This window comes from Oreochromis aureus, linkage group 10, assembly GCF_013358895.1.
Source record: "Oreochromis aureus strain Israel breed Guangdong linkage group 10, ZZ_aureus, whole genome shotgun sequence".
In the NCBI taxonomy this organism is placed as follows: Eukaryota; Metazoa; Chordata; class Actinopteri; order Cichliformes; family Cichlidae; genus Oreochromis; species Oreochromis aureus.
This window is the reverse complement of record NC_052951.1, coordinates 35,958,342-35,971,128: the sequence shown is the minus strand read 5'-3', so window position 1 is coordinate 35,971,128 and position 12,787 is coordinate 35,958,342. Positions and strand designations below refer to the sequence as shown.

The window sequence follows — 12,787 nt, the reverse complement described above, 5'->3', positions numbered from 1 at the left end:
TTTGTCAGAAGATTTTAATGAATCTGGATGGACAAAGGCTCAGTACAAAGATGGAGCAAATGAAATTGAAGATGTTTGCTTAGGCAAACAAGACCCCAGCACAAAAGTTGATTTTCGCCTTTTTATCTCTTTTGTTCAAACTGTGACCTTTTTTTTTCCTTTCTTTTTTTTTGAAAAATGGAAGTTGTCTATTTTTGTCTGCTGTTCTGTTGTGAGTGATGTAACCTTTAATCTATACTACTATAGACAGATAAAAGGACTGTGGGAATTTAGCTCAAAAAAAGTTTAATGGTTGTAACCAGCAGCTTCTTTTTCATTGCTTTTGGGATTTTCAAAGAGACAAAACAAATGTTGACAAGTTTGGTGTCTTCCAGTATTTTAAAGTTGGTGTTCCCGTTCTTATAAGCTTGTAAAAGTTTGAATGTAATTGGTTTTAGAGAAGTAAAGTTGAATTTTTTTTTTTTTTTTTTTTTTATTAAAAGACCTCCCCTTTGGTAACACAAAAATGTTCTTAATGAAAACCTTTTATATATATATGAACATTATATATTTGTATTTAAGTATTTTTAGGTTGTTTAAAATGTTCAGTGACTCGCATAATATGGTGTGAATTGCAATGTTTATGAAGTTATCATTGTAAATTTGCTGAAAACCTACCTGCAAGTGTCACTATAAATATATATACAATGATTCTTACGTGAAATTGGATTTTACAAATTCCAGTTTGCTTTCAGTCTTGCCTGGTAATACAAATGGGGGGGAGGTTTCAGATTTGATATCCATTTCAAATGTAAGGCACTTTTTTGTGAGCACTTTGATTTTGTTAAGGTTAATTTGACCATGTGACATGTATGTTTATTCACAAAAAATTATGTTTCTGCTTTTAATTCAAGTGAATAAAACTGAGTTGAAAAAAAAAATTCATTTTGTCATTATTTTAATAATTAAATTAGTTTTCTGGTAATTAAAATTATGATTTAGTTGAACTTAAAATCATTTCAATTCGAAAGAAAATCTAGCTCAAATGAATGACATTGTATTGATTTGAACCAACCAAAACCTTTCACATCTTATTAATGTAATTTTTTTTCCTTTTAAATGTGTTTAAAAAATTGTGTTCTACTGACTCAATTTAATTAAATTGTCATGATGTATGTAGATTTGGTTGAACCAAAATAAATGTATTACGTGGAAAACCTGCCATCAATCAAATTGAGTTCATCCAATGACTAATTTTTATGAGTGTGTGTGTGTGTAAGGGTGCACCTGTTTTGGCGGGAAAAAGTACACAACCTCTGTGATTGGTGGATTCAAATTGACCAGCTCCAGGCTGTTTGACTGACCTAGAAACATGCTGCTAAAACTATTAACAGCCCCTGTCTGTTCACTTGCTGCTCTGTGTGTGTGTGTGTGTGTGTGTGTGTGTGTGTGTGTGTGTGTGAGAGAGAGAGAAAGAGACCTTTTTTTTGGCAGCATCTCAACTTAGGATTCACATTGACTGTATTCAGACTGATTGACTGGCATCTATCCTGTGTGTGTCTGTCTGTGGATTTGTGTTTACATATGTGTCCATATTTGTAATTGTGTGTATCTGATTGCTTTTCTTTCTTGGTTTTTTTTTTCTGCCAATTTTTCACAGTTGAACAACAAGTAGTTTTGTAACCTAACCATGTACAGGTTTTTTTCCGCTGTCCATTTTGTTTTTCCAATATTTCTACTTAAGTTATTACTATTCTGCTAAATCATAGTATTTCTGTTAAGTTATAATATTTCTGCTACTTTTTAGTATTTGTGGTAAATATAGTATTTCTGCTTAATTATAGTATTTCTGCTAAAACATGGTATTTCTACTAAATATAGTATTTCTGCTAAGTTATCATGTCTCTCTTTAGTCACAAAGGTTTTCCTAAGATGTTATGTTACTGCTCGATGTCAGAAGTACATTGCAGAAAGCCAGTGTATCTGTCTTTGTGAGCAAGGGGTGCAGCTGTATTAACAGGAACAACTACACAGCTTAATAAAGCAGACAGAAGCATCATCTCTGATTGGTGGATCACAATACTCTGTGAAGACTGGCACATTCACATTTACATATCTGGGCCTTCCCAGCTTCCCAGCCAGCCAATCGTCTGTGAGGGCAGGTACATTCAAATTTACATATCGGGGCCTGCTGTGCTTACCAACCAGCCATTCATGTAAGTCATATAGCTCTAATAATTCATATTTTTATTTTAAATAGTCAACACTTCTCTCTCTGCTATATCATGGTATTTCTGCTAAATCATAGTATTTCTACGAAATTATATATTGTTTTATAAATATAGCATTTCTACTATATAATGGTATTTCTGCTATGTTATAATATTTGTGCTAAACCAGAGTATTTGTGCTGAAACAGCATTTCTGGTAAATGATAGTATTTCTCCTAAATTATAGTATTTGTGAAAAAATTACAGTATTCATGGTACATCACAGTGTCTCTGCTAAATCACAGTATTTCTGCTATGTTGTAGTATTTTTCTAAATCATAGTATTTCTGTAATGTTTAAGTATTTTTGGCTAAATATATTATTTCTGTTATCTTATACTATTTCTCCTAAATTCTTCTATTTCTGAGAAGGTATGATGGTTTTGCTAAGATTTCTGAGAAGTTCTGTTATGTTATTGTATTTCTTCCAAGTATTATGTTTCCTCTAATATACTGCAGTTCTGCTAGGTAATTACATTTTAGCAAGTTCATTTGCTTCGGCAAACTTTTTACAATCTCTGCAACTTTTTAGCTTTTTCAGCTAGTTTCAGCAGACAGCTTCAGCTTTAGAGGATCCACACAGCATTTTCACAGGAAATGCAAATTTTTCTAGTTTAAAATTTTTTTTTTCGTTTTTTCTTTCTCTTTCTCTCTGGATTGGTGTCCAATATGTTCTTGGGGTGGGGTACACATATAAAAAGGAGCATTGTGTCTTTGTTACATGTATGTCTTTGTATTACACTCTTGACGCTCAATATAAAATATTTAAAATTTTAAAAAAAAAAAAACTCTTTTGAGGCCTGCTGCTGGAGACCTGGACACCTGAGATGGGAGCAGCTATGGCCTGTGCATTGGAGACTCCCAAATTTCATTTCCCCTTACCACCTTTTACCCTATGCTGGGATGACCCTAGACCTCAAACTCAGCCCTCTCTGTCTATCTCCCTCTCTCCCTCTACTTCAGACTCAGGATGTGAAAGAAACCCCTTTTCCAGGGCAGCAAGTGCGGGACATGGGTCCTTGAGCCGGGAGCAAGGATGGCCCGTGCATTGCCTTTGGCAACTGAGCCCTCATTTTCTTTTTCCCTAACCCATCAACATCACTCTATTCAAAAAGGCTTATAATATGGTACAACATTAAAAACAGTTCGTTTACACAAAATCTATTTTACACAAAACAAATACAGTTAATAGCAATATATATTAAAAACAATAGATTTTACAATGTTTAAAGTCAAATATGCAGGGAATCTTAAAAAGAGTTTACACACATAGGGTTAATACAGGTTTGAAAAGAGGGAAGGGTATAAAGGGAGGTGGAGTCAGCCGAGAACTCATTTCGTGTTGGAACTCTGAGGAGTGAACATCAGCAGCCTTGTGCAATTCAGCCACATTCTTTTTCCTTCTTTGAGGAATATAGGCTATCCTGCCCAGTGTCAATGTACAAAGTAGGGTGTGGAATGATAATCAATTCTTTATTAATGATTGGTAAATGTTTTTAAAGTGGATAAAAAAAGACTGGTTTCTGAACAATGCATAACAGAAATAATTCATATTGCTAAACACCATATAAGGTTTTTATGTTTAAGGTTACTTACAAAAAGTTCAATAAGAGCAGATCCTGTCAAATGATTATATATGATTACTCAGAAATCCTTTCTGTCAGGTATCCTTCTCTTTAACGATGGAATCACTGTGGTTCTCATTAGCGCTGAGTCCCGTCTTAGCATGAGCTGGCAGAGTGAACAATGGAACTCCTCCATGTGGGCGATTCGTGTTTCGGCCAGCTCGACTGAATGGGTAATACTGTGAACTGAGCTCATGCTGTTCACATAAAAACTGTTTCCTGTTATCTCTTCTCCTTGTACAGCACAGGTAAATGATCTCAATTATATTCAGGAGTACTGAAATGCCTGAAACTGCAAGCATAAAAAAGATAAAGATCGTTTTCTCTGTGGGACGGGAGACCATACACTGGGCACCAGCCATTTCGGCACAAGGAGACATTTTACAGTGGAACTTTAAGTGAATGAATGGGGAACCAAAGATAAAAAACTGGCCCACACTAAATCCAACTTCCAGGAAGATCTTTAAAAAGAGCTGTGTCATATACGTGCAAAAGAGTGTCCCTTTTAACTTCACCTTTCCACGATCATCCGTATATTTACGTTTCTTTAATTTAGTTCCATCAATTCCATCCTGCAGCTGTTCCATCATTCTTTTCTCTTTATGAATTATGTGTACAGCATATCCCAGATAGACAAGGGTAGGAGTTGACACAAAGGTGATCTGCAGGACCCAGTAATGTACAAAGGATATTGGAAACTTCCAGTTGTAGCAAGCATGTTCACATCCAGGTTCTTGAGTGTCACAGTAGAACTCTGACACTTCATCTGCCCAAACATTGTCTGCAGCAGCACCTAGGACAAAGATCCGGAACAGGAAGAGGACGCTCATCCAGATCTTACCCACTATAGTTGAGTGAGATTGGACCTTGTGTAGCAGTGTCAGCAGGTAAGACCAGTCCCCCATGGCTGAAAACTAATTTGATATGTGGAGGAAAAACACAGTTAGTACATTTAAATCCCTATCCCCACCCACCAGTCTGTGCCATGGTCTGACTAACCCTCATCACACTCACACACAGTGCTGTGGTCATTTTAAGCAAGTGTTTATTTTTTTGACAAAAATATGTAATAAAGTTTCATTCAAAAAGAATAATCTGAATCAAAGTCACAATTACACAATGTCTAACTCAGCATGCTCAGCATGCACCTGACTCCGAGAGTCAGGCGCATCTTCACACAGCAGCCACTCTGGGTCTAAATGACAACACCTTAGACTTCAAAACCATGAGCTGGGGCTCCTCCTTTGTCCAACAATAAACCAATTTTAAATAGTGGTGGCCCTACCCTTTTACCACTGAGAAAAACCTCTGATCAATTAAGCTATTTCAGAGAGGCGGGCTCTCGCTTTGACCAATGAGATAGCAGAGGAGACCACTTCTAACCTGATATCTGTGAAAAAGCTTTGGGGGGGCTATGACCCCCACCCTCGCTAAATAACTAAGAATAACCTTTTTATTTGGTGTCACAGATTTTCTTACAAATGGTAAATGGCCTGTATTTGTATAGCGCTTTACTTAGTCCCTAAGGACCCCAAAGCGCTTTACACTAAATTCAGTCATACACCCATTCACACGCACATTGACACACTGGTGATGACAAGCTACATTGTAGCCAGAGCTGCCCTGGGGCACACTGACAAACACACAACCCCACAAAAACAGCTGTCTAAAAAGACATTTTTGTCTAAAAAAATTATTATTTTTTCCTTAAAATGGCAACAGCACAGCATTATGAATTATTGTTCCATCATTTTAATTTCTATCTCAACACTTATATTCATCACACAATACTATTGACATGTTATTAGTGATCATATTTTGTGATCATGTGATAATTGATTATTAACAAGTTATGAAATATCATATTTTCATGATATTCTGAAAAATTGGTATTGTCATAAACTTTCATTAGAGTAATGCAGGAGTTACATTCTAAAAATGACCCGCGATGAAATCTAAAAAGTAGCCAGCTTTAGTTTTTACAATTATTATATATGTTTTAAGGCTGTAAAACCCCTCACTACACACTTTATACACTTTTCTCAAACAGGCATGAAAATTTTAACACTTTTCTCTTTTGTTTAAACACTCCCAAAGTTCAAACCTTCATAGAAAAATAAGTCCAGTATTATAGAATGAAATCAAAGATCAAACCCTGTTTTCAGGCCCCGAACATGGGAATAGAGTTTCATCGACATTGATGTGTTTCTTGGGGAGAAAACCTACAAACATACAGTACAGAACTTCAGAGTCACACTGCTAGTGATCGAAGATTTATGTAAATTTGACAAGCTTAATGAAATTTGTACTGTACAGGAGACACGGCATGGAGGAGATTGATTGACAATGGTGTACAGCCGATCAGGACGCAGCACACAATGTGCTGTACAAAACAAAAAAAATAAAGCATGCAAAATTGCACACACAAAAAATCTGCGAAACAGCAAGGCCGGTTAACCGTGTTATAGCGAGGGATCACTGTATTTCCTTTATGACTTCCTTGTCATAAATCACTTGTTTTGACATAAAGTTTTTGACATTATAAAGTTTTTGACATTATAAAGTATTGACGTTATTCCTGCTGTCTTACTATATTTTTACTAAATTTTACTTTACTTTGTTTACTTTACTATGTCTCCTTATTTTTATTAGACTTTTCTTGTCCTCTGTGTAATTTGTCTTGTCAGACTTGAGACTTAATCACAGGGGTGAAGAGGGGGATCAAGGGGAATCTAAGAAACAACAAACTATAACGGCAACCCAGGCACAATAGAAATGAACTTAGATAACCTAAAGAACTTAAAAATAAACCATAAACATCAAAATACATTAAAATTCAAAACATTGGATCAAACGACCCAGGATCGTGACATCATGGTCATGCTCTTGTTTGCTTACCTCATGTCATAGTTTTGCATGATCCTGTTCAGGCCAAGTTCATGTTCATGTCATAGTTTACATCAGGGGTAGGCAACCTTTCTGATGGCGAGTGCCATTTAAAATTTCCTCAGAAGTCAGTGTGCCATATGATTGCATTAGCAATAAAATTTAATAACGCTCTATATTAACAGTTACACATTATATAGAACCACTTTATAGAATTATATTTGTTTGCAAATGTTGGCAGCTATCAGCGAATAGTTATCAGCTATTTTGAAACAAAAAAAAGACACTTTTTATCCATAACAGCAAATGAACTGTACAACAGAAAATACAAATGCTATTTATGGTCTCCTCACAACAATGATAAGAAAAATGAACTGGGCCAATGTGGTATGTTTGTTAATACAGAGACACACATATTAATGTGATCTCTGGTCTCCCACTGAGAGACACAGGTCTCCGAGTGTCCAGCATTCAGACGGCTACCTGAGGACACTCATGTGAGAGAAAATCTGCTCACACAGATATGTAGAGCCAAACACTGTCAATAAGGCCTCTGCAATGTTCTGAAGACAGTTAAACTTGTCAGGTAGTGACGTCCAGCAGTTGAAAATGCAGCTCCATGAACACGCACAGCTGTAGATTCCAGCTGCTTCGATGTCGCATTAACTGGCATTAACTCAGCCAGTTAATGCGAGACAAATCTAGCTGCTCATTAAAGCTTTCTGGTTTGATCAGAAAATAAAACATTGGTCCATACACCTGAAAGTCCCAAAAATGCATTGTGTCTCGAGTCTATGGATGCATTTTGACTAAAGACCGGCCCCCCAGATATTAAAGCCATAAAGCCTTTGAATGAAAACAAACACTGTTGTGACAGTGATGTACACTGTCTTGTTAGTATATGTATGATTTCTATTCATTTTACGTCAGATAAAAACTTTGGTTGTAAGCTTCAGATAATTATTTAATAACAGCCAGACATTTTAAATGAGAATAAGAAAGTATTTCTTTGTGCCCCCCTTTCCCTGTTAATGCCCTACCTGGCCCCCTGGCAAAACTTTGCTAGACCCGCCCCTGCACAGTTACCAGCTATCAGCTACATAGAAAAGGATCCTGGTGTTATTTGTCTCTCAGAAACAGTTCATAACTTCCCTTCAACTCATTCATGTCACCTAAAAGGTAAACCTGTTTCTCCATCACCTGTTCAGCTCTGATGATTCAGTAAGGACATCTCCTGGTTTCATCTTCATGTTTCCCTCTCACCAGATATACAAACCGATATCATGACCAGCAGCTTTACAGCTGTGGCTCCAGCAAACATCAGCTGATACTAGAAATTAATATTAAATACATTCTAACAACAGCTGATCAAGCTTAAACGTGCTGCTGTTGTTTAGCGCGACATCCGGCAGTTTCCTCTTTCTGGCGCAAAGTGGGCGATAAACAAACAAGACAGAAAAGCCGATCAGCTGATCATTGATCAGTTTCATGATTGAAGTAGCAACAGGAGAGAGAGGGGGGAGAATGAGAGGAGAAGAAGATGCAGCTGTGCAGCAAAGACACAATAACTCCAGCTTTGTGTCTTTTTCCATCCTCGCTGAAGTCTGGGACAAACTGTGTTCCTTCTCAGCTCAACACGAAACGCGTAATAATTTTTCTGAATGCCGGATGATTCCATTTGTACGGGACGGTTAGCACCTCTACTAACTAACCTTATGAATAAAATAAAGTTCACTATCAATAAAATCATAGCACCCGCCCAGCAGTATACAAATTCCGTCATGCTAGCTAGTACGCAGTACGGGTTATTGTAACTGACTGTAAAAAGTCAGCACAACGAAAATAAACTCCACCTAAACTTGGTTTATATCTGACCCAGATAGACTGCAGGTCATAACTTCTTACCTGAAGTTCAGTTCACCTGACGCCCTGACGCTCCGACCGGCGGCTGCCTCGGGTCTTTCCTCCTCCTCCTGCCTCCCCTTCCCTCATCCACCTGCTGGCCTCCACCACTTGTTAATTTTACTGAATCTGTGGATGCTCCACCATAGCCACCACCAAACAACTGAGTTATTTTTACACACCGCCCAGTGTCTGGCCAATCCACCACCAAAAAACTAAAAAATAAAAAAAAATAATCGGGTCACCGAGCAAATGCCCTGGTGGCCCCCGAAGGCCAGTCCAGCTATGGTCGTGCGTGCCATCAGTTAACCCTTCGCGTGCCAACGGTGGCACGCGTACCTAGGGTTGCCGACCCCTGGTTTACATGTTTAGCTTTAGTTGATCCCAGTTTAGGTTTTAGTTCAGTCTTTTGCCTCAGTTTGTCTTGCCTTGTTTTTCTGCTTGGATATCAGCCTTAAATAAAGAGCTCGCCTTTTATTATACTAACCCTAACCACATACAGTTTTGATGTAAAATAGTACTATATGAATACATTTGTCATTAAAAAAATCTAATCAAAGCATAAAGTCTGCTACTGTAGAATGAGGAAAATAAGTTGCACATATAATCTGGTAAACACAGACACGAGAAATGTAATGGAACAAAATTGGCAGCAAGTGCAGTGTACTGTGTCAGTAATTATACTGTATTTTTTGCTGTATTGTAAATATAAAGAAAGAAAACATTGAAATTAATGAATTCTTTATCTAATATTTTATTAATATCTGTTACTATCTAATGTAACTTGTTAATTTTATGTTAAAAAAAAGACAGAGAAAAGAAATATATGAAGGTAATGCAAGCACTAGTCCAAACAAAAGTTTTGGTTACTGCTTCTCATCCAAGCATTAAAGGCTACTGTAGAGACTCTGTACTTTTTCAATTGAAATTACATTCATTTCTTATATATTTCTTTAAATTACACACACTATTTCAATACACTTTACTTCATAAGAACAGACCTTAAATTATTATAGAAAGAAACCCAAGAAGTGGTGCATTAGAAAACATTTGGTTACAGTTAGGAGAAGAAAACTCAGACAGAATAAGACTCAGAGTGGGCCGGTAGGTATTCTGACTTGTTTGGATGATACAGAATTGAGACAGAAAAGAATCTTTTACTTTAATGTTTAAGTTTAAAGTTTAACAGGTCCATTAACCAAAACTACAGCTTTGAAAACAGTGGGTTAAACAGGCATGTAGCAAATCTTGAATAGATCTGCGTCAACAACAGTGTGCAAAGACATTAAACAGGAACTGAGACCTATTTGTCTTAAAGAAACACTGAAAAGTTTAATTCAAAATCATTTTACAGCAATGAACAGGTGTTTTAACTCAAGGATGTGGGAACAAAAAATGTACTCACCTATAATTCAGATATTAGAAGATCTTTCCAATGAGCTCATCCAAGACGAACCAGAGTGGAGGCAGATGAAAATCAGAATGAACTGACCAGGAAGACACTCTACTTCCTGTCTGAGGCCTGTGGGTTTGGTCTGACTGAAGCAGACATACAATCTGCTGATCACAGCATCATCATGAATCTCATGACAAATTTCATCACCTCTTATTCAATCAGTTTCTATAAAGGGAACACTAATAATCATAAAACAACACCATTTTTTCTATCAACTCACACTCTAACTCATAATTTCCTAATGTCCACATTGTAGAGTTGGGGTATAGTTGGGAAATTGAAAAAGAAACAACCTGCTGAGATGTTTGTTGGCACAAAAGGGACTGTATGAATCATGTGTCCTAAGTGAGATCTAATTGCGATGTCACTCAGTTTGCATTAAATTATAAATTTTAAATCAGGTGCCCCACTCAAAACTTTCAAAGCCACTTACACTGTGAGCGTTAATATGTTTATGGCATAGTAAAGAAAAGTATGTTCCTATTAAATTAGCACAAACCAGCTCACTAACTCCCACTAGTAGGAAAATGCTGAAATTCTTGCTTCCAATTCAACACATATGTCTCGTTTTGCTAGGAAGTGTGGGTGGGCGCTTTTTACCGGGAGTAATCTGATGATTCATCACGAAGTCTGAAGAAATGTTAAAAGGAAGTGAAGCAATCTAATTCACCATACAAGAAGTGACCCAAGGAGACAAATGATCCACTCCCAAGAGGAGAATGTATTAAGCCAGAAAAGTCTATTTCCTGCCACTGCAACCCAGGGAAGGAAAATACTCAGCCAGGAGTGATGGCACAACAAAGGACAAAGGGAAATTGAGACAATATACACCCACACATATACCCTACAAAAATGCACTTTATTGCTATAACAATTAAAAACAATCAGCCTGACAATCCCACATCTCACAACTCATTAACAACAACTATTATCTTACATTATGATAAAACTGGTCAAAAATGGCCAAAGGCCGGTAACTGAAACTGAACCCAGGCGCAGAAAACCCAGAGCAGAGGCAGAGGAAAGTTTTAACAATGTTTTTATTATAGAAAGAAACCCAGATATATTTTCTGGGATTACCTATTTCTTGGATGAGTGGAGTTCTTATTTTATTTTTATTTATTATATTCTTAGCCTGAGTGGATTATAAAAGATAAACTTCCCATCTCTGTGACATCATACAGATCCAAGAATTTAAAGGAAAACAACCAGAAAAATCTGTGACAGTGTTTAGAGCAGTGTGGAGCCTGAGCTTTGGGTTCATAGGGATTACTGCACATGCATGGAGCTCATGATTAGGAACATGTTCTATATGATTGGGCACCACCAAAAGAGGAGATGGATAACAAATAAGAACAATAAAACATACAGTTTTTGTTTTGAGTACCAGGTTACATGTCAAACTGCACTCTTCTGTCATCAGTTTACAGGAACAAAGTGTATGTGTAGTCATGTGACCTGAAGGACTGATCAGTTATTTTAAAAGCAAAATGAATTATACTGAAATGATAAAACTACGACTGTATTGTATTTGAGTGTAAAGTCACAGTTTTATCATTTCAGTATATTTCATTTTGCTTTTAAAATGTCAAAACTGAGTAAATATTGACTATTGTTTATTCAGGTGATCAGCATCAGTGATACAAACTGAATGAGCTTCCTTTTTTACAGTCTTTGTGATATTGATTAAATTGGATTTATTGGAGAATCTTAAAATTTCACACATGCAATAACTCAGCTCAGTGTCTTTTGTTTTTAAAATATCACTATATGAATTGACATAAAGAACAAACCTGATTTCATATGTCTGATTTAATTTATCATAAAAGTATTTTATTAATATTTATCCATCTGTGGTTCTCGAGAACTTTGATGTCAGAGTAAACAAAACTAAAGCTTCACCTTAATGATGCCTTATGTTGTGTTCAAATTTCTTCAGAATCATTTTCAACCCTAACACTAACCACATTCAGACGGTTTGTTTTCTGGTGAAGCTGTGGTGGTGATATTACTGTTGTTACAACAGTATTTCTGTCACAGCTGACGAGGTGAGCTGTGTGGAAGTGAAGAGAGGAAGGACCCACAAGCAGGCACTGACTTTACTGAGAGGGAGTTTTATTCACAGTAAGAGCAAACAGAAATGTAGAGGACATGAAACAGAACCTAAAGATGACCTACACTGGGAAAACTAACAAAACAGACCTGAAACCCGGAATCGGAGACGCGGGGAGACTAGAGAGGACAACACAGGGAGGAAATGCAGGGAGACAACACAGACGGACCAGCAACGAGCAACAGGAAACACAGGGCTTAAACACACATTGGAGTAATGAGGGAATAGGAGACAGGAGGGAAACACAGCTGGGAGAAATTAGGTCTAACGAGTCTAGGGAAGCAAAACTAGACACATTCACATAAGACATGGACCTTCAAAGTCAAACAGGAAATACACGACAGGCACAGAGATCCAGACTAGACACTGAACTTAACAGACAGACTCCCGAGCAGACACTATTATATCATGGACAGACAGAGGGAACACCGAGAAGTGGTACCAGGGCAGGCACAGAACAGAAACCTAACAAGTGGCAAATTGTAATGAAAAACATAACCAGAATAAACAAGAACATACAATATAATAAGGAAACACAAAACACTGTGTCGTCAGAC

General features: G+C 37.0%; 1 protein-coding gene across 1 annotated transcript; it reads right to left on the bottom strand.

Annotated features, from left to right (window-relative positions):
* Nucleotides 1–552: 552 nt before the first annotated feature.
* LOC116313689 (gap junction Cx32.2 protein-like) lies at nt 553–10,154 on the bottom strand. Its single transcript, XM_031731459.2, has 2 exons — nt 10,067–10,154; nt 553–4,787 (listed from the first exon to the last, which is right to left on the bottom strand). Exon 2 carries the CDS (start codon nt 4,776–4,778, stop codon nt 3,909–3,911), a length of 870 nt encoding a protein of 289 aa, XP_031587319.1. The 5' UTR covers nt 4,779–4,787; nt 10,067–10,154; the 3' UTR covers nt 553–3,908.
* Nucleotides 10,155–12,787: the final 2,633 nt, after the last annotated feature.